Source organism: Oryzias latipes, chromosome 4 (assembly GCF_002234675.1).
Source record: "Oryzias latipes chromosome 4, ASM223467v1".
Classification (NCBI taxonomy): Eukaryota; Metazoa; Chordata; class Actinopteri; order Beloniformes; family Adrianichthyidae; genus Oryzias; species Oryzias latipes.
The window spans coordinates 14,963,153-14,984,285 of record NC_019862.2 but is presented as its reverse complement, the minus strand read 5'-3'; the positions used below and the strand labels follow the sequence as shown (position 1 = coordinate 14,984,285).

General features: G+C 42.8%; 2 protein-coding genes across 6 annotated transcripts in view; one reads left to right on the top strand and one right to left on the bottom strand.

Annotated features, from left to right (window-relative positions):
- LOC101171653 (F-BAR domain only protein 1) overlaps nucleotides 1–11,145 on the top strand; it is a 46,889-nt gene extending 35,744 nt beyond the window's left edge. For both annotated transcript variants that reach the window (XM_011474072.3, XM_011474071.3), the window contains exons 16-27: nucleotides 1,333–1,384; nucleotides 2,149–2,273; nucleotides 3,297–4,352; nucleotides 5,563–5,669; nucleotides 5,741–5,936; nucleotides 6,083–6,197; nucleotides 6,682–6,837; nucleotides 6,911–7,043; nucleotides 7,142–7,338; nucleotides 8,629–8,693; nucleotides 9,903–10,070; nucleotides 10,642–11,145. In XM_011474072.3, the coding sequence (XP_011472374.1) occupies nucleotides 1,333–1,384; nucleotides 2,149–2,273; nucleotides 3,297–4,352; nucleotides 5,563–5,669; nucleotides 5,741–5,936; nucleotides 6,083–6,197; nucleotides 6,682–6,837; nucleotides 6,911–7,043; nucleotides 7,142–7,338; nucleotides 8,629–8,693; nucleotides 9,903–10,070; nucleotides 10,642–10,670 (2,399 nt within the window). In that variant the 3' untranslated portion in view covers nucleotides 10,671–11,145. The remainder of the gene's footprint in view (nucleotides 1–1,332; nucleotides 1,385–2,148; nucleotides 2,274–3,296; nucleotides 4,353–5,562; nucleotides 5,670–5,740; nucleotides 5,937–6,082; nucleotides 6,198–6,681; nucleotides 6,838–6,910; nucleotides 7,044–7,141; nucleotides 7,339–8,628; nucleotides 8,694–9,902; nucleotides 10,071–10,641) is intronic.
- The window catches only part of rfx2 (regulatory factor X2), a 29,491-nt gene continuing 19,503 nt past the window's right edge, over nucleotides 11,146–21,133 (bottom strand). For 2 of the 4 annotated variants that reach the window (XM_023954306.1, XM_023954304.1), the window contains 12 exons: nucleotides 19,818–19,999; nucleotides 19,516–19,635; nucleotides 18,510–18,631; nucleotides 18,320–18,438; nucleotides 16,318–16,430; nucleotides 16,091–16,242; nucleotides 15,903–16,000; nucleotides 15,131–15,280; nucleotides 14,828–15,036; nucleotides 13,734–13,887; nucleotides 13,601–13,643; nucleotides 11,146–13,464 (listed from right to left, as the gene is read on the bottom strand). In XM_023954306.1, the coding sequence (XP_023810074.1) occupies nucleotides 13,349–13,464; nucleotides 13,601–13,643; nucleotides 13,734–13,887; nucleotides 14,828–15,036; nucleotides 15,131–15,280; nucleotides 15,903–16,000; nucleotides 16,091–16,242; nucleotides 16,318–16,430; nucleotides 18,320–18,438; nucleotides 18,510–18,631; nucleotides 19,516–19,635; nucleotides 19,818–19,999 (1,578 nt within the window). In that variant the 3' untranslated portion in view covers nucleotides 11,146–13,348. The remainder of the gene's footprint in view (nucleotides 13,465–13,600; nucleotides 13,644–13,733; nucleotides 13,888–14,827; nucleotides 15,037–15,130; nucleotides 15,281–15,902; nucleotides 16,001–16,090; nucleotides 16,243–16,317; nucleotides 16,431–18,319; nucleotides 18,439–18,509; nucleotides 18,632–19,515; nucleotides 19,636–19,817; nucleotides 20,000–21,133) is intronic. The other 2 variants (XM_023954305.1, XM_023954303.1) reach the window with 1 other exon arrangement.

Here is a 21,133-nt window from a genome sequence, read left to right as displayed (position 1 = left end):
CACAAATTCAGGTTTTTGGGTAACAGGAAAGCGTTTATCTCACCTTATAACGAACGTCAAATGACACAAAAAAGACTACAGCCAATTTGGTGAAGAAAATTTAATAGTTCAAGAGAAAAAAAAGACAACTTGTTTCACTAAATCTGTAGTATCAAGTTGGGATTTCCGATCTGATCACGTGATTTGATATTGGGCCAGATCACATAGTTTCAGACTCGATCAGTAACAGATGTTGCATCCCGATCAGGGATTGGATACCGTATTTTCCGGACTATAAGTCGCATCGGAGTATAAGTCGCACCCCTTGCCAAACTATGAAAAAAAGGGCGACTTATAGTCCGGAAAATACGGTATTTATTTTCTTATTACTGTCATCAGCGCAATATGTATATTTTTTTTTATTTAATGCAGACTTATTATTATATGGCACATAATATCGCACAAAAACAGTTCAGGAAAGTTTACAAGATATTCACAGATTCAGACGTCTGGACTTAATAAATCTTTTAAAAAACTTTTAAACCCACAATGGCATTTCAAAAGAAAATAGATTAGATTTTTCTTTGTTTTTAATGAGAACTCGCCATTACACTAATGTATTCCTGCTATAGTTAGTTACCCAAAGCCAGACTGCATTCTAACACATTTTTGGACATTGTGTGTTCTTCTAATTCATTTCTTAGCATGCCATAATTACAACTTTCTATTAAATTTGCCTTTTAATGGTTTAATGGCACAAATCTTGCAGGGCTAGATTATTGGTGCATTTCTTCCACTAAAATACAGATTACAAAGACAATTACATTACAAGAGTGTATTTAAATAATGATTGTGCTGTATAAGAAGTAGCTCAAATGTTCTGAACATCTGTCATTTTGTAGCCCGTTTTCCATGCTTTTCTCTGGACAGCAGATCTTTTTTGTGTTTTGACCTTTAGTTAACTGCTCATCTCTGTCAGTCGTACCCTCATAGTCCTGTTTTATCACCAAAGGGTTTATTAGCTGTCAGGAGGTCAGGCTGGAGTGGGAGGATTCAACCTGCTGCTGCTGCTGCTGCTCAGCAGCTCTAAGCCTGCTGCCCCTAAATCTGGAAGCAGGAGAATTAATGAGCAGCTTCTGATTAAGACGACAGGAGGTGGAGCTTAGTGGGACCAGGCTAATTGCTGCTATTTGTCACAGAGAACATGATGAGAACATTGCATGATGGGTTTTCTTTGTGTCATCCCTTCTTTGCTGTGATAAAGAACGCCATGCTGCTGATTATTCCCAGCTATTGCGCGTCCTCTGCAGTGACGGACTGCTTCTCGTCATGAGTGTGTTGTTTTCTCTACAGACGGAGAGCAGAGCGGCCTGTGCAGGTCCACTTCCAGTCCCAATCACAGCAGGTGAGATGAATCTGTGAAGCTGTCAGTCACATCCTTCTCCCTGTGTGTCTGAGCAGAGACAAATTCAGAGGTGGAGCTGTGCCATCAGAGATCTTTGTTATTATTATATAGGGATTTGAAGTTTTTTAGGTTTTCCTTTTGTGTCTTTCAGCTGTTGTCTCCTTCTCTTTTTTTATTTATTTTTATTTCCTACATTTTCAATATATATATATTTTTTAAATAACTGTTTCCGTTTGACAGACGAAAAATAAGACCGGAGAAAAGGCCAGTGGTGGTTTGATGAATGTTTTGCTCACATTGGCCAGAGCTGAAGCAGCTTTTCACAATAAAATATCAGTACGTTTTAAAATCTAAAAAATGGACAATAAATTAAAGTTATTAAACACTTCTGCAAGGTTATAAAGAATTGCATATTAGTTGTGTGTGCCATAATTGACATCCAACATACATTTTTGTGAGAGCATACAATTTTTTTTCATTTATATTGCATAAAATCTGGTTAAAATATCTAAAACTATATTGAAATCATCTGTGAAAATGAACACTAAGTGTGGCTGTTTCTCTCCACAAAGCTATATTTTTACACATGGAGAAAGAACATCTGCTGATCATGCAGGGGCTTCCCAAAATGGTCCAGCAACAAAGCATCTTCTTCATATATATTCCTCTGTCATTTATGCCCCCATTTCTCCCTGCTTCTCTATGCTTCAGCTCCTATTTGCTTTCCCTGACTGTGTCTCATTTACCCCGCCCCTCTCTGTCAGATTAAGTTCAACGGCGTCGGGTTCTGACGGCCTGTTTGGACCTCCGCTGGAGATGGCCTTCAAATCCAAAAGCTTTGATAGTCAGGAACAGCTCAGAGAGCAGAACACTTTTGGAGCTTCTGAATGTAAGAAAAATCGGTTTCCATTCATGAACCTGCACCCATTTCTCTGAAACCAAGGGTGTATTCAGACTGGACACATTTGGCTTGTTTAAAGCCAACAAGAGTTCGTTTCTCTCGATTTTCGAGGTGGTCTCGGTTCGTTTCCAGTCGGACTGAGCTTCAGATCGCTCTGACATTCCTCAGTCTGAATACAATCCGTCCTTCGGTTGATGATGAGGAGCCAGAAAAATTCCACATCCAGACCTGGCTGACTGGTGACCAGCGGCAACCGCAGCAGAGAAAAGGCTGAAAGCCACAGTGGGAGCGCTCACTCTGCCGCCAAACCGAGGAGCACGGCTGCAGGTCGTCTGCTACATCATTCAAACATTAAGAAAATTTGATTAATTTAAAAAAACATTTATGATGGAATCTTGAAGTTTATTCATGGCAACTGAACTTAAAATATTCTTTCTTGAAAAGTTTCGTCACTGGCGAAAGAATATTTTAAGTCCAGTTGCCATGGCTCCATAATAACGCCACCTGGATGAACGAGAGTCTTCAACAACCAACGGGTTTTTCTGGTCTGAATACACCCCAAAATTCAGATCATTATTTTTAAAATATAATATTCACACAGTGTAATTCCAGTTTTTTAAAGTTACATCTGTACTTTAAAAATAAAGTTTGCGTTTCATGGAATCACTTTGAACCATTGTTTTTCGTTCAAACTCATAAATCATTGCAGAAAGGTATTTTTGAAAATCTAGATGTTAAAGTCTGACTCGAATGAAGCAGATTTGATATGACTTTCTGTAAAAAGTCCAGATAAAAACAGGCGGACACTGATGTCTGACCACAAACGCATGGTTTACGTCAAAGATGAAGAACGTCAGGGCACTCCCAAGAAAGTCTAAAATGTTTGTATTTATCCAGACAGAATCAAAAATCTTCTTTGGATTCGAGGTTTTGGTTACTTTTGCACCTTTAGTTTCAGAAAAACTGTTTGGTCTGGAACTCTCACTGATGGACCTGTTTACTGTCTTTCAGATGCCGCCTTCTCATCTGACTCTTCCTCCCCGGAGAATGTTGAGGACTCAGGCTTGGACTCCCCCTCCCATCAGCCTTTGGGACCCTCCCCTGAGCCGACGGGCTGGGCAGCTTGGCCCCCAGTGTCGCAGAGCAAGGAGCAGACACAAACCCTGGGGCGACCGGTGGACCCTTTCCTCTCTGCTTTTCACGAACCCACCCCTGGACGCAGTGCAAACTCACAGGACGATTATGCCTGGTCTGCCCCTTCCACACGCCCTTCCCGTGGCCCCCCAGAGAAGGACTCCGCCTCTCAGTTTACTGCCTTTTCTCAGTTCCCCCCACCTGAGATGGAGCCTTCTGTGTGGAACTGCAAGCACATTCCCACTGAGGACCCCTTCCTAGCCGTCTTTGAGAGGACGGTCACTCAGGAGACGTTGAACTTTTCCGACCCCTGGACGCGCCCTCCCCCCTGCCAGTCCCAGGATGGCAGGGGCAAGGAGGCTCGCGGAGACCCGTTTACTGTCTCGCTCACAGACACCAAAACCCTCCCAACCCACTCCTCTTCGTCCTCATCATCCTCGTCTAACCGCAGAGACAGAAAGCGGGACCGCAGCCTCCCCCCTCCTGTCACCTCAGACGACCCGTTTGCAATAACAATGATTGGCAGTCCAACTCATCAGTCCTCTCTGGCTGCAGCAGCCGGGGGGGTGATACCCCCCCTCCTGAGCTCCAGCGGCCCCACCGGCAGCAGCGGCAGCAGACCGGGGGCCGACTCCAGCTTGAACTCTTTACCCGAAGCCCAGCCAAAGAACGAGCCGCCGCACTGGAACTCTGTCCACAACCCATTTAACGAGGTTTCCGGCTCCAAGTCACAGGAAGGAGGGGGCAAAGGAGAGACAAGAAAGGGGGGGGAGAGAAGAAAACATCGATCTTCGGAGAGCGAACCGCGCAGGAACGCCCCTCCCCTCACCAGGCATTCAGGGCCCCAGGAGGACCTTTGTTTCTCAACAGACAAAGATCAGGACTGCCTGAACCTGAACACGCAGATCAGCTGCACCATCAGCTCTCAGAGGGGTACCACTAGATTTCCTCTTCTAACTCCATAGAAACGCTGGAAAACCTTCTACAAAACCATCAGATCAACTCTTGCAAATCTAGCTTTACTCTTTGTAGATTCAATAGACGTATTTTAAAGTATTTGTCAAATTTTAGACGCATTTGAACTTTTTTCTGCAAATTACAAATCAAAAATACGTTTTGAAAAGTATTTCTCAGCAAGCATTGAGTCATCCTTTAGTGGCAGAAATACGCAGATTTTAAAAGATGTTCACAAAATAAATATCACAATTCTTATTTATCTGATGAGGGGAAAAGCAGTTAAAAGCGGCCTACCTTGCCTTTTTCTTTCTTTTTTTTTGCAGTTTTCTCATGATAGCTACATCTACTATATACTAACAAGTTTTTTTTTGATAACGAGATCGTAGACGTCGAGATAAGAATAAACTGTAGCGTCCCTTTCCCCCACTCAGACGCTGAGTTGTAATCTGTTTTAGGTGTCTTTACTTTGTGATTACAGTAGGCTGTAAACTAAGCCGTACAGCTTGCCCAACAACGGCAAAGAAACGCTTTTGATTTGTTGCCGTGGCTACGCTCTCCAAACGTCTTGACTACAGTTTTTCCGGTTGCTGTTTTCAATTTCATCAGTGAGCAGATGAAGGGACCAGGCCGTTAACATGGTTACAGAGCGATGCATGAATGTTTTTTCCGTGTCTACAAGCAGGTGATCATAAATGGAAAAGTCAATTTTCAGTGTTCTCGTGCTACCATGATCTTATTATCACAAGAAAAACAATTGTTTTCTTGTAAAAAAGAGAGGTAATATTACGAGAAAAGGGGAGAAAAAAAGAAGAAAGGCAGGCTGTTCACGGCTTCTGAAGTTTTCTTTGAAATTGGTTCATTAATACATACTTAAATATATCAAACCTTTTAAGTTATGAATTCATTAATTGATTATAAAAAAATATAAGAAAATAAGGCTATCTCCTTGAAAATATAATTGTAAAAATAAACTTTAAATCAAAAAAACATATTTCCACATATTAGTACTCACATATATCCCCTTAAATTTATTGCATATAATGATTGTCAAATAGCTTATTGACAATGTGGACTGTACCAAATCTAGCAGATGCTGAATGTTGGCCAAATCCTAAATCTGGGTTGAATTGAAGGTTGGATTTTGGAGCCAGCTTGTTTGGACTCAGCAGCTCTGTATTTCCTTCAGGCTCCAAACACAACTTCAGACAGGACACAGCTGACGTGGCGGCACCTGCTCCTCAGAAAGCGGCCCACGCCAAAAGGTCTTCAGGCCGCTTGAGCGGCTGTGAAAGGGTGAGTACCTGTCATTCACGGCGGTCGAACGGAGCTGAGGGGGCCCTTATTTAAATTCCTCTGCGTTTCAGTCTCGGTCGCTATGTTCTTCACCGCTGCCGGAGCCCACTCCCTCCTTCACCTCCTCTTCCTCCTCGAGCCCCAGCGAGTGGGGGACTCAGGTCCGAGAGTGTGATTGGGGGGGGCAGAACCGTGGGCCCAGCCCTGCTAGAATAGGACAAGCCTCCCCTCTGTCATATCAGCATCAGGAGCTTCAGCAGAGGTCGTGTAAGTTCAAGTCTATCCTGAATCCAGATTCCCGCATTAAGTTTGTCTGTCATTTATTAGCTCTGCAGCAGAACAGAGCGACCTTCCATAGTTATCTTTACCTTTAAACATTCAAAGAGTCTTAATAATGTTTTTTCTGCCTGCAGTGCATCTGTCCAGAGGTCCCAGTCCCATTTCTCTAAGTGCACAGGAGGCCTGGCCCGTAGCTGCAGCCATAACCGAGTACATCAATGCCTACTTTAAAGGAGGACAGCACAACCGGTCAGCATGATGTTCTTTTGCTCTCATTTGAAGACCCACTCTGATTAAATTCGTGTTTTTGGTGTTTTCCTCATAGTGGAGGACATATGTAAGGAACATGAAGCCTAAAATTGCATTTCTGAGTTTGGAGTGAATTAGGAGCAGATGAGAAATGGCATTTAAAAAGGTTCATATGCACTGCTAATGTTTGTTTAGGGGTGTGAGGGGCTGTAAGCTAGCAGACAAGCATGAAAACAGATGAATGATGGGAAGTGGGAGCGGACTTACCGGTACTCCACAACGGTCCCATCCACCACTCAAAGTCAATGAGTACTGACTTTGTATGAATACTGCCGCTCTAGAAAAGGATCAGCTCAGCTAAAAACAGCATCATCATAATTAAAAGACCACTGGGGACGCTTGGATCAAGAGAGGATTGGGACTTAAATGAATGCCAGCTCCTAATTTCCAGTGATTACATTGAGCTGTTTCTTTCTGTCGCCAGCTGCCTCGTCAAAATCACAGGAGACCTGACCATGTCCTTCCCAGCAGGAATTACCCGCATTTTCTCAGCCAACCCCAACATTCCCATTCTGAGCTTCAGGCTGGTTAACATTTCAAGGATCGATCACTTCCTGCCCAATCAAAAGCTGCTGTACAGGTCAGCTGCCCACTGCTGCTCCGCTCTGTCCATGCCTGTGTCGTGTCTTCACCGCTGCGCCGTTTGTCCACAGCGATCCGTCTCAGACTGATCCCAACTCCAGAGACTTCTGGTTCAACATGCAGGCTCTGCAGCTGCACCTGCAGAGGGAGGCTGAGCTCAACCCCCAGGCTTCGTACTACAATGTCGGCTTGCTCAAGTATCAGGTCAGGATTTCAAAAGAAACTTATGTGGAAATCCATCCATCTGTAACTTTTAGCAGAAAATAGGATTTCATTCAGGACGTGGCCTCCTATTTCCTCAGGTGTCATCTCAAGACCCAGGTAGAGCTCCTCTCCTGCTGTCGGCCGAGTGTCAGCGGAGCGGCACAGTGACCAGAGTGTCCCTGGATTATCACTGCTGCCCCGCCACGGCACCCTCCACCCAGCTGACCTCTGTCCAGGTGCTGCTGCCTCTGGACCACGCCGCCACAGACGTGCAGTGTCAGCCCCCAGCCTCCTGGTAGGCAACTTGGATGAATCGTGGTCTTTTCTTTTGAAGATTAGGCTGTAAACCAGGGGTGTCCAAGTCCAGGCTTTGAGGGCCGGGGTCCTACATGTTTTCCAATCGCGGCCCTCAAGGCCTGGATTTGGGCACCCTCGCCTTAAAGCATCCACTCTGCTGAGGTGGAGGCAGTTCTAAACATCAAAATGATAAAACCACAAATACAGAGAATAAACTTCCTTCTAGTTCAGTCTATAGAGCTCTTGCACATGGCCCCACAGAGTCTGCATGAACCCCCTTTCTGCCATCTTGAGAGTCAAATTATTGCAGTCAGACAAAGAGTGTCGCTGTGGCCGACCTTTGTCGTGTCAATCTTTTGTTGTGTCCGCATAACACAACAAATTGTGATTAAGGAGCTACCAGAGTCATGAGGAAGAGGTGGCGGTGTGCGCGTTGAAAGACTGGGTTGCATATGATTAAAATGTATTTTTATATGTTGACCAGATTAAAAAAAACTTCATATTACAACAATGCAATGAGCATCAACAGCGTTAATATTGCAATAGTAATTTCTCATCCACATGGTGCAGGTGAGGGTGACAGAGAAATAAACGGCTCTGGTACATTCAAGCTCTGCTGGAACCTGTGACGCTGCTTCCTCACATCTGGAAAAAAGTCCCGGTTCCAGCGCCGTTTAAAAGTAACAGATTGGCCCCGATGCATGATATAACCCAAATATGTGTCACTTTTAAGACAAAAAAAATGTGTAACCATAGGCCTAACTGACACAAAATGTTCACTACCGTCGTCATCCCGCGGAAATCAAATGATTTGACGAAGTTGCAGATTTTACCTGTCGGATGTATGGGAACAATGTGTTCTTGACCCCAAAAATGGCGGACAAAGGCGCACTGACATGACGTCTATCAGGAGTAGTTCCTTTGTTTGTTGTGTGAATCCAGGGGAGTTTGCTGTTTTTGAAGCTCTTCCTCAGCAGTGAGATTGAACGTGGTTTGCTGTGGTGGATTGATTATCAGTTAGTTTAACTGGTTACATGTTTCCCTTTTGTTTTTTTAATTGATTGAAGAATATAAATTTTAAAAAAAAATGGAGGTTATCTAGTTTTAAGTCACTGTAGCATAATATGTCCCTTCACACACGGTGGTGAAGTCTGCTGTAACATTAGGCAGATGGTTTTTAGAAAATAACTTCCAGGTGGATCACATCAAAAGTGTTTTGAAGGGTTTTGACAAACTTTTGGCACACGGCCGCTGTACCCTGAAGTGTAATGATTCCTCTGCTTTACAGGAACGCAGAGGAACGACGGCTGCTGTGGAAACTGCCCAACTTGTCCCCCACCAACCACAGCAAAGGTCAGAAGCTTCTGGTCTTACCGTGATTCTGCTTTGACGTGAAGGGAGGAGGACGTCCAGCTTCTTCTGTGTCTTCTGCACACAAATGTGTGAAAGCATTTGAATGCATCAGCTGCTTCCGATAGTCTGAAGAGCAAAGTCAGGCTGGGATATTCCTTTTAGCTTCATGGTTAGCTTACCAAATAATTGGCTTCTGTTTGCTCCTTTATTTGAAAAGGTGAAGCTTTCCTCTCATATAGCTTAGCAGGAGGAAACTGCCTGACAGCTTTAGTGATGGGTGGGACGTTAAAAGCAAAAAGACAAAAGATTTCATCTGTTCTGCTTTATGAGCCAGGAGGAAAAGCAGGAGAAGGTCAGCAGAACTTCTGTTCCCTCCACTCAGATGAAAATAGTGCTCTTGGTGTTTTGAACTTGTTTTTGTGGCATTTTTCTCATGATGAAGGCAACATGTAAAGAAAATTAAGCTTAAATTGTTGTGAATGAGGAGCAGGTTAAAAAAAAAATGCAGTTTGAAAAAGAGAGCATTTGTGATGCTGAAAATATGCTGTTAGGGCCACAAGCTCCCTGCTCCGCTCCTTACTGTCTGTAGCTTTTACTGGATATAAACAGTACAGAGAGAACAAGATGCTGAGTGACGGTTTGATTCATTTAGAGTCATTTCAGTGCAGTGGCCAAGGGGTAAAGTGTCCACCTTAAAACCAGGGCAATAGGTTTGAATACAGGCCCGTGTCATACCAAAAGTGCATAAAGGGTTGGATTTTAGACCTGCAGATGTGACATCAAATTAAATCAAACTGGATTTATAGAAAGTTCTTCTCAGCTTTACAATTTTTAAAAACAAAATTGAAATTAAAATCAACCCTCCCCCCTTCGTTGAAACATGAACCCCATGAATACAGGCATGAAAACATGACTGTCATTATAAAAGGCTGTAGCTCTTTGCTCCCTCAGAGAAACCCAACCTTTATTTAAAAATGGGAAGTTGACATGGATTTCTTGACCAAAATTCAAATATTAACCTCAAGTCCCCACTCCGACCCTTTGATCTATTGTCGTTTTTAGCCTAAATCCCCAGATTACTGGTTCCACTCACGTCTCAGCATCAGCTTTCCAGTCCGGGTAGATTTTTAGCTTTTATCTGACCATTTCTGTACGTCTAGTACTTTATTATTTGTGAGGGTTCTGTCATAACAAGCGTGTGTCCTGCAGGCTCGGGGACGCTGTGTGCCAGCTGGCAGTGCCTGGAGGTTCCCCGAGGCCCCCCACCCAGCCTGGCTGTTCAGTTTGTGGGCTCTGGGACGTCGCTGTCGGGCATGGGCGTGGAGCTGGTTGGCAGCCGCTACCGTATGTCACTGGTCAAGAAGAGGTTTGCCACAGGTGACGGCCCCAACCCAAAGCTGAGCTTTTTCTTGACTTCACTGTACATAAAGTGTGAAGGCTTTTTAAATGTTTCTATACTCAGTTTAGGCTCTAATTTCTACTATTTTACATTAATACTATAGTATTAAAAACATTTGTAACTGACCAGTCACTTATTGATGGATTATTGGCAGGAGAAAGTTAAAATCTTGATGATAAATACATTTTTAAGTTTGTTTTTATAGGTAATTGAGCGATACTTATGCATTTTCTTGCTGACTCTTCCTGTAGCCTCAGCTGCAGATTGAAGCTCGAGGTGAAAACTAGGAACAGTTGACTTTTCAAAGCAGGACAAATGCACCTGTCAGTGTCTGAAACCAGCAACTCCTTCATGAATGAGCTCCAGTTGTGCTGAAGGTTGCTAGGAAACAAAGTCACCGCGTCGGGTCAAACATTACTTAACAGTTACCCCACTCTCTTTGCAATGAAGATGCTACAAGTTCACGAGTGACCTTTCCAAAATGTTGGAGGCGGTTTGTGCTCCCCATTTCTCCATTGATGGTGTGTTTTTGGTTTGTTTTTTTGACAGGAAAGTACATGGCAGGCTGCTCTTTATGAGCCCTGGCAGGGACCGACGAGGACCCGAGCTGGGAAAACGTTGCACTTTTCCAACCTTTTTGGTTGAAGTCATCTTCTGCAGCCGTAACTCGGACAACATGCACTTACTTCTGATGGCGTCCTGCTGCTTTAGGACCAAAACTCTCCACCCTTCCCTCTGACTTTAAGGTTGTGTGTCGTATGTTTGGTTGTTCTGCTCACGTCTTCTGGATTTTCTTTGCCAGCCAAGCTAGCTGTCCTCTCTTGATTTACAGAGGAAAGAACATTCTTTTTTTTTGGAATAACATTTACTACATTTCTGTCTTTTGCTGAGTTGCCATGGAAACTAGGATTTTTAAATTATGTAAATATTGTATTTCATTACAATACTTAAAGAAATTAAGAAAAAAATGGTGGGGGGGGACTGTTTATTTGTTCAAACTAAAAAAAATTGTGATGTTGCAACTTGATTTGAAAAAAGAAATAAATGTCCTGAAAGTGTTTGGTTTACGTTTATTACACATCGTGACAAAGTACAAAATACAGCCAACTATGCAGTTTATTACAGACCATCTACTGTCCTTAGGCTTGTTAAAGCAGAGTCAAGAACAGCTTTAAAAATACACAAAAATAAAGGTTCAGTATACTTGTAAGAACAACCTAGATCAATAAAAATAATAATTCGCCAAATAAATCTAAAACAGCATTACAAAAGATTACAAAGTACACATAGAAGTTTTTTTTTTCCCCGAAAGCACTTTTTAAGGCAAATTACTGTGACAGGCACGAGTTACAGACAGCCTTAAATAACTCAAAATCAATGCTACAACAAAATCCTGTGGAGGAAAACATCAAGGGAAGAATAAAACAACCACATTTTAACACAAAGTTTATGAATCAGATTAGTTCCAATCTTTTTTTCCCCCTTTTGTTTCATGTTTGTATGAAACTGCAGACCTGCAGTTAAAGGAAATTCTCTACCTTTCACGTAAAGTAAAGTCGCATCAGCTGAGTCGCACAAGAAATAAGTTTGTCTAAAGATATTTTTATGTTCTTTAAAACAAAAAAATCAGGTGATCTTGGTTATTCTCCCAAAAACCTGTGCACATTTTCACTGAAAATGAAGACATCTTTGTTGTATTAGCAGAGTTTCTAAAGCAGGGGTGTGAAGATCCTTAAGGATGTCTGTTTCCAGGTCCAAAAGTTCAGATTTTCAAAGGAAATGAAGTAGATTTCAAACGGAACCAACGTAGAACTGCTTCCTGAACTAAACTGAGCACAGCGCAGAGATCTGAGGTAAAATGAAATGTTAAGCAAGTCATTACAGACTGCTGCCACACAAGGTCCACTAAGGAGAGAAAATAGTCTCCAAACATTTGTGCGTGCATAATTCTTAATTTGTAACTCCTTTGATACATTTTGTGTGCAACTATGTGTACTTGAAGTTGTGTATTCACATGTACAATCAATATCAAAAACATGAATATAAAATGCACTTTACGCAGGCACAACTGGAAATTACAGCAGCTTAAGACGATTAATTCAAAACGCACAAAACTTTAAATGGTACACACACCTACCTGATACATACACACACTCAAAATCACATTTATGCGCAGATCCAAGTACATTTCTTCAGATTTGTGCATATTTGATGCGTTTAAGTGCTGCTAGTATGGGTGTTGCTGAGTTGACAAATACTAAAAAAAATAAAAAAAAAGGATCATCTCAGCACTCAAAGTTAATTTTAAAAACTAAAAACATTAAAATGATAACATGGGTAACAGAAAGTGGTGGAATAAATTTAGAGAGAAAGGGTGAAAAGAAACTCTGACGACCCAGCATTCTAGAAATATTTAAACGCATCATTCACTCAAATCTAGAGGCGTGAGAAGAGTCAAAACCCCTCCTGCACTTGCAACTAATCTGTGCATAGATGTGTGGGTTTGAACTATTTAAAGATTCGTAGGAACATTTTGTATTAGTAGTTCATTTTAAGCTACAGTAATTTCAAGTTATGCGTGTGTATTTGTACATTTTTAACATTCGGGTGTACGTGTGAATACGCAATTACGCACAGAATGTACTGTATGAGTTACAAATCCAGTCTGATACCCACACAAATGTTTGGAGACTATTTTTCCTCTTCACATCTCACTGCCTGACGCGGCGCTAGTGGGAATAACGGAGAAAAGTCCTTTGGATCTGTAGGCTGCACGGTCTTCTTCCCGTGTCGGAGCTGCAGCGGAGGCAACAAGGAGAGCAAAGCGACACCTAGTCGACGTTAAAGGTGCTTGGAAAGTTTCTGAGGTTTGGAGACGATACATTCATACTGCGGTTGAGGCACAGCTGAGGGACACAGGCAGACATCTGTAGTGGTGGTTTCAAACACAGCTAAGGCACTCAGATGTCACCATGGCACAGCTAATTGAGACTTGACTGTAGAAGATTTGAGGAATCAAAAAAAAAAGAATATATTACACAAAATTCATTCACAGTTACAACAGGAAAACAATCCGGCCTGTGTTACATCCCCGTGAGTTAAATTTCAAACAAACAAAAAAAAAAACAACAATAAAGAATGTTTAACATCTGGATGACTGACACTGCTACACTTTTTCTCTATGTACATTGCACACCGTAAAAAGGCCCCAGAAACCGCCTTCTCGCAGAGACGCCGGTCCCTGTTCGGACTGGACTCACATCTCCTGCAGAGATTGGCTCATTTCGATCCTCTCCCTCTTCACAGACGGTTCGGAGATTTCTCTGGACGCATCGGCGTCGCTGCCCATGCCGCTCATCTCGTCGGAGGCATCTGCCAGTGCGGGGTTAAAAATTAGCATCGTCTGAGCTGCTTCCAAAGCCGCGAAACGTCTTCAACTTAAAAAACTAGGTCCAGATGACCTTTCCTTTTAAGATCAAAGTGTTGCCCAAAAATAACGCATGCTTACCTTTCTCCATAAGAGATGGCATCATGGAGCTCAGGTCACTGAACTAGAAATGAACACATTTGTCAGCAAAACCATTTTTAAGTTAATAAAAAAAAACACGTTCAAGTATTTAGAACAGTCCAGCCTCACTGACCTCTCCCATGACGGCGATCGGGGTTTCTCCGGTGGCCTGAGCCACGCGGTGCTCCACCAGGTAAAACATGTACTCGTCGTAAAGCAGGCGGATCAGGTGGAAGGAGCCAAAGCTGGCAGCACTGCGCAGGGTCAGATCTCTGATCACCATGGAGCTGCAGGAAGGGAAGGAGGAGCAAAAACCGGTTGAATGAAAAAGGATGACATCACAGCGGACGAGATGATCAAAAAGCAAAATCTCTTACGGGGTTAAAAATATAGTTTAAAATCCACTAAGGGAACCAAAACACACGTCAGAGATATTCAAAGGACCAAACAAAGTTTTAAAGGTATTATGGGAACATGGCCTATAGCGTGGCGACCATGTTCATTGCAGAGTGTGAAATTTGGACATTTTTACATTGTCGCACAATATGCGAAAAAAAGACTCATTGGAGCGATCTTCAAGGTTAATAAGTCTTCGGCCACAACAAAGTTTTTTTTTACATTTGACCCTTGGGAAAAGATCTTAAATTTTCTTTTTTTTTTTAAACCCCTTTAATATCATTTACAAATTAAAACTCGTCAAGCATGATTGGAAAGTTACTTGGGGAAAAAAATGTTTAATGTTTGTAGATTTGAACGGCATTGCTGTAGCGGAGCTCGGACAAGTGGTGTTCCTGTGTCGCTCACACATTTTTCACTGGAATATTGTGATGATGAAATGATATACAGGAATCCCTGGCTGAAGCTGAATGAAACAATACGACATGAGATTTGAACTTATTCAGAATGTGTCACAAAAAAACTCTGTTGCCAAGGAAATCAAAAATGTACTTTTGCTGCTGCTTCTAAAAATTACATAAACCTCTTTGTCAACCCGAAGCAACCACAAAAAAAAGTTGCTATGGAGATAATACCAACAGAAAAGCCGCCATTTTGAATTTTTTTTTTTATGAATTTGCCACATGCAGCTCTGACCAGGCTGGTAGAGGGGGAGAGTGAGGGGCATGTAGCAGCCGCTCACAGCCCTAAATTAATGTGTCCTTATATGTAGACTTTTAGTATTTTTCTTCCCTTTATGTACTTGTTACCATCTAAGGTGCTCATACGTACCTGTAGAAAGACCACTTTAGCAGGAACTGGCGAGCAGCTTTTGGGAAGCTTGGGTTCCCTTGGTGAGGCTTTAGGACCTGAGAAACCACATTATCCAGCCAAGTGGCCCACTGGTCCAGAGAGCTCTGCTGCTGCAGGGTGACCTTAAAGTCCTGCTCCAGACGCTGCACCACGCTCTCGTCACACTGACAAACCCAGGACGCCTGCTCCTGTACGAGGCAACACGCGGCAGGCCTCAAACACGGGAAAACTCCACGGAAAAGCTCCTGCTTATTTAAGCCGAAGCCTTTTAGGTGATCTCACCTGAACGTTGGCAAAGTCCACCCGGTTCAGATCCGAGAGCATCTGGTTGATCTGGGAGGTGTTCTGGAGGACGGCTCGTGCTGCCTGGGCCAGATGGTTCAGACTCGTGTAACGTCTCAAAGTCTGCGCAAAAGCACTGACCACTGCCACCTGCAGCACACACAGACATGGAAATGCACTGTAGCTCTTTTTTAATTTTATTTCCAGCTAAAGATGCTAAAAACATAATTTTTTTATCAAATAATATAAATGTTCATTTACTGTTACAACTCTGAAACTTAGACTTCTGCTAATGCTCTACAACATGTAGTTGTAGCGTTAAATAAGTTAATTCTACTCTAAGAGTAGGGGGGGAGGAACCCTCCTTCATGTGGACACCCCTGAGGTTTCTTCTCTTTTCCAGAATCCGTTATTTTGAGGAGTTTTTCCTTATTTTGAGGAGATTTTCCTTACCGTGAAGGAGGGTCTAAGGGCAGGGATGTCCAGTTTAGTTAGTTGTTTAGCATTTTCCTATTGAATTCTATGTGTTCATGATCCTTTTGATTGTATGTTTACTTTACAATTACCGGTACAAAGCCCATTGAGACGACTATATAAATAAAATTGGAATTGAATTTAATGCCTCATTGAGATAAATAATATAAAAGCTGCATCAAAATAGGAGAAGAGCTGTTTTTATTTGTAAAAATATAAAAAATACATGTATTTACAGACAGATAATTTATCAAATCTAGGTATTATAAAAAGAAAAAAAGGAGATTCTTGAAGTCACCTTAGTGCGAACAATCTCTTGGGGGAAGCTGGTCATGGCGTTGGTTAGCCAGCCCTCCAGACTTTTGGCAAAGTTCCTGATAGCCTGAGTGAGAGTGCCTGAAAATGTTATGTATATTTTACTTCAATGTTACCTGAAAAAAAACAAGAACTTTCTGAAAAGATTTTTTTGGCATCTTCAGTACTGACTGGGAACGGGGCGCAACACATCAGGGATGAGGACCTCCACCAGAGCCTGGTAGAGGATGTGGTCGCAGCTCCTCATCCACAATCGGACTGGTTCATATTTACACAGAGCCACCAGCTTCTCTCTGGGAATCGAACCTTCCATGTCATCATCGCTGCACACACACAGAAAAACAGACCGTAAACGCCGCCGTCTCATTTCATTTCTTTTCAAATGAAAAAATGTGCACCTGCTGGGGATGGATGTGCTTCCATCACTAGATGGCGCCGTTGAACACCAAAAGGTCTGCCAGAGTTTCTCAATGTAGTGGAACTGGAGATTCATCACCACATCCAAAGTGGCCTGCGAGGGAGGGGGGAGGAAAAGAGAGGGTGGAAACGGGGAAGATGGGGGGGGGGGGGGGGGGGGAACAAAACATACAGAGCTGAACCATGGCAACCAGACACACAACAAAGTTTCTACAGGCCTGCAGCCTCCTGCTCGCCCCGGGCCCCCCCGGCTAGACAATGAGCCAGCTCAAACACAGCTCCCTGCACATTAATCATCTGGAGAATCCTAAAGCTTTGAGGGGGGGGGGGATTTCACTAAATGTTTTTCAGATCTTCAGAACATTTAGAAAGCAGGCAGCGCATGGAGAGTAATTCATACCTTCTCTCACTTTCAGTGACTTTGACCAAATATTTAGACTTCCTCTTTCTGGTTTGCAAGTGTGAACGTTTTTGACAGCAGTTTTCTGCTCAAAAGGAAACGCTGATCAGAGATGATCGACTTTGAAGAGTGTGACAACTTCAGCGTGTTCTTTTCAAAGTAAAACGCTGTCTATAAGAGCAGTGGAGACAGAGTGAGGGAGGGAACAGTGTGGGGTAAAACACTGGAGTAAATCTCCACTCTGTTGTGCAGAAGCCTTTCATTCACTTCGCGCCCGCAGAGTCTCTTCTTTCTTGATCTGGCAGGACATGCATTTGTTGCTGGGTCTTGTTACACGGCAGCGCAGGCTTCAATCACATGATATGTTTTTGCTTCCTCTCCGGCCATCACCATGGCAACCGTGTTTACGGTTGCCCCCAGCAACAAGTCAAACACGGAACACCAAAACAAAAGCGAGAATTCCCCGTCCCCAGAAAAAGAAAAAGAAAAAAGTGTGCCGTTTTTCAGGCATGCTTGAAAAAGAAAAATAACACGTTCACGTGCGCTGTCACATAAAGACAGCTGAGACCCCCCTCCCAGTCTAAGCTGAGTCGCACAACCACAGTGTGTTTTAACACCTAATGTGTGCTGAAATATGACCTCAATGAAGTCCAAATAATTCTGACATCAGGTGTTATGAGGACAACACTTAAAAAAAAAGATTAAATGTAGGCATAGGTGTTGCTTTCGGCCAACAGACCTAATAAATCGTTTCAACCAGTATCTGAGGGGTGGTTGTTAACAAAATAGAATAGTGCCATGCAGGAACATTAAAGGGGCAGGAGCAGTAAAAGGTGTGAGAGGGACAGAACTGCCCTGGCAGACAAAGCCGGCAGCCCGTGTGCTGTCCACAGACGAGGCTACACAAAGGCCCGAGGGGGACCACCACAAAGACACCGAGATGTCCACCCAGTGCGCTGAAAGGTTAATTGGCATGTCTTGAAAGCTGCACAGAGATGAAAAGACGGCTGGAACAAAGGCAGTGAGGGGAGGCTGGACAAGGGGAGGGAGGGGATAATATGATAAAGCAGGAGCTTTGCTGCTTTAATCTCGGCTTCTCTGCCTGTAACACCCCCCGTTTCAAATGCTGGGTATTGTTTCTTCACAGTTTTGTCATCTGTCTACTTTCATTTAGTGCCCTATCATGAGACGATGCCTGTGCAGGCTGGAAATGCTGTTATGTAATGCAGGATTCCTCCAGCAGCCGAATAGTTTGTGAATAAATTCTAATGATTTTATCCAAACAGGAGTTTTCCACATAAAAAAAAAAGCTGAGTGGTGTGTTTTACTTTTGAAAACGATGAATAAATAGTGTGTTTCTACAAATAAACTGATTTTATGCCTTCAATGTAATTATTTATCTCCTAATATAGCATTTAAAGTCATTTGATTGTGGTTTGAAGTTTGCTCCCACTCATAAAATCCAGACTGACAAATCTGTAAGTTGTATTTGATGCTTAACTATAAACAAAAATGTCTTCATTCCCTTCTTTAAAGACCTAATGTTTCCTACAGGTAAAGGTGCTGTGAAGCGGGGAACCCACCTCACAGTGGTCTCTGTACAGCGTTTTCAGCTTCTTGATGTCACCCATGTTGATGCGCTCGGGCAGAGGCTGGGAGCCCACGTCAAGAGGGGGAAACTGAGGCAAGGTGTGAGACGTATCTGCAAAGACAAAAACTGCATGAAGGCGGGGTTACAGAGAGGAACAGAGGGACGCAGAATCCTCATTTTACCAATGTAGTGCTGGTGGTGTTGGCTCTGTGCGGCCACTGACTGCTCCGGAGTGCTGTTGCAGGCCTGAGAGCTTCCGCACAGACTGTCAGACATGCTGTCCACCTTCTGCAGAGGCTTGAACCTGTGTGAACATAGGAGGGGAACACTCAGTTGTTTGTTGACGGTGAAGGTCTGGAAAACCAGGAAAAACAAAGTCTGCCAGTCACGCCAGTTTAAGTCTTCGAGCGTCCAGTTGCAATGATTAAAGCAGATGAAATAATCCCTTCCTAATCTTAATTTATGAACTATTGCAATAGCTATTGCAATAGCTCTTTTGCCACTGTAGGAGACAAAAACCTCAAATGTAAAATTGTGTTTAGGTAACAGAACTATTTTCTTTAGATACAAAACAGATTTTCTGTTTCAAATTAGCCTGAATGAAACATTTTAAAGAGGTCTGCAGAGCTGTTTTTAGAAAAGCCTCTGCAGTGTTTCAGACATTATTTGAAGGCTTTCGTTGGCTCAGCCAGCCAAGGAGAAGTTGGATTGTGGGAAATGCAAAGTATAGAGATTTCAATCGTTCCGGGAAAACGATGGGGCGGAAGGACTTTAAGCCTCACAAAAGTCTTGATTGAGATAGAATTTTTTTTTTAAATTGAGCATCTGTAAAAATAAACGGTGGTTCCCATGCTTTAGTCCCATCTAACCACTGAAGCACCAGTCTTTGACTTTTGTGAAGACATGAAGGGAGTCAGGAAGGGAGTCAAAGCAAGAACTGTGCCTATCTCATCCATTGGCTGATTTTATTGTGCTGATTTTATGTATTTATTTTATTTTTTCTGTAATGTACAGTGTCCTTGAGTGGCAAGAGAGGCGCTATAAATAAATTGATTATTATTATTATCATTGTTAGTAATTCAGCACAAAATGTTATTTCCTACTTTAAAAAAAAAAAAACATTTAAAAAAGCATCAAATGAGGCGGGCTGAGAACATTCTGAGTGTCTGTCGGGGAGAAGGGACTGACCTCTGCTTCTGGTGGACCGGCTGCTGCCTCATGGCCATGTACTGGGTGTCCTCCTGCAGCCGGTTGAGTGGAGAGTCTGGCTTCACCCGGATGCCATAGTAATGATACTTGGAGTTGCCTCTGGCAGATTGAGTGGGAGAAAATATAGAAACTAGTGAGAAGGAGCCCTCCCATCAGTGAAATCACTATCATTATCATCTTCCACTGGCAAGTCTCCAATGCCAATAAGCATCATCATATTCGTCACATCTAGAATAGTTCCATGATTACTGTTATCAGCGTCTGCAACAACCTCTTCCTACCTGGTGCCAAGGCGGCGGGTTCTCAGGCCCATGAAGACCGAGCGGATGAGTTTGCCGAAAGACGCTGCGTTGACTGGATCCAGTTTCTGCTCCTGACAGTGTCGCAAGTAATGGTTGTACAGGGAGCAGCGGGGCAGGCTCACCCCCTCCGCCGTCTCGTAGTTGTCCAGCAGCCACTGCAGCTAAAAATACACGGAAGAGACAGACGGACCGTCAGCGAGCCCCGGGGCACAAACTCTGCTCTGTGATAGTCACCTGGAGAGGAGCAGTGAATCTCATTATCACATCAAAAGACAGATAAAACACGCCACTATTTCTAAACACCAGAGTTGTCTGACCCCCGCCCCCCTCCTCCTGGCCCTCTACTGCTATATTTAGCTCTTTGTTTCATGATTGAGGCAGCAGGTGACATATCCTGGGATAAGAAACTGCTGACTGAGAACATTCAAACATCTGCATCTGTCATTACTCTGATGGAAAAGTCTTTGAACAAATTCTGAGGGCAGCGTTGAATGTCGGAGATCCTAAAAATACGGTGGCCCTGAAGTGCAAATCACATCAACAAACTACTTCATGCAAAAACATGTTAAAGATCACGTCGACAATTAAAGGGCTATTTGTAATCCTTTAATAATAAACAATAGATATGTATAAATTACGACTGGCACACAAAAGATCATTTTTTTGTTAAACATTAGTTATTTTCCTGAGTTCTTTTCCATTCTGGATCTAAGTCGACTCGATCACTGAGGCACCGCCTTTCCCTCCTTGTGGGTACCGCCCATTTCATGACGTCAGCCTAATGCAGTGTGTCTGCATTTCCCCCACGAAAAAGCAAAACAAAAAATAATTTTAAAAAATTATATTTTAGAGGTTAATGCCAAATATCAGAAACCAAAGATAAAAATATAAATCAGAAATAAAAAAAAATGTTAACAAATGAAACCAAAGAAAAAGGTCAGTACTATGAGACATCCCTGATTGGATGATGACATTTGTCCATCATTTCAACAAAAGTTATTTGGCACAAAGCAATACTGGAGATCATCATCTACTCAGCAATGTCCTATAGAACCTACCATTTCCAGTTCTTCTTGTGTCTGTTTTTTAACATCTATTTTTTATGTATGGAAACTCCCAAAGGTCCCTGAGATCATGTGACCAGGGTCTGCTAGTTGTTAAAGGTGACAGAGCCTTTGCAGCAGTGGCTCCATCCCTCTGGAACTCCTTTCCTCTCAGACTCAGATCTGCAGACTCAGTGTTTTCTTTTAAAAAGCAGCTAAAAACCAATCTTTTTTTAAATTTCTTTTTCTTAA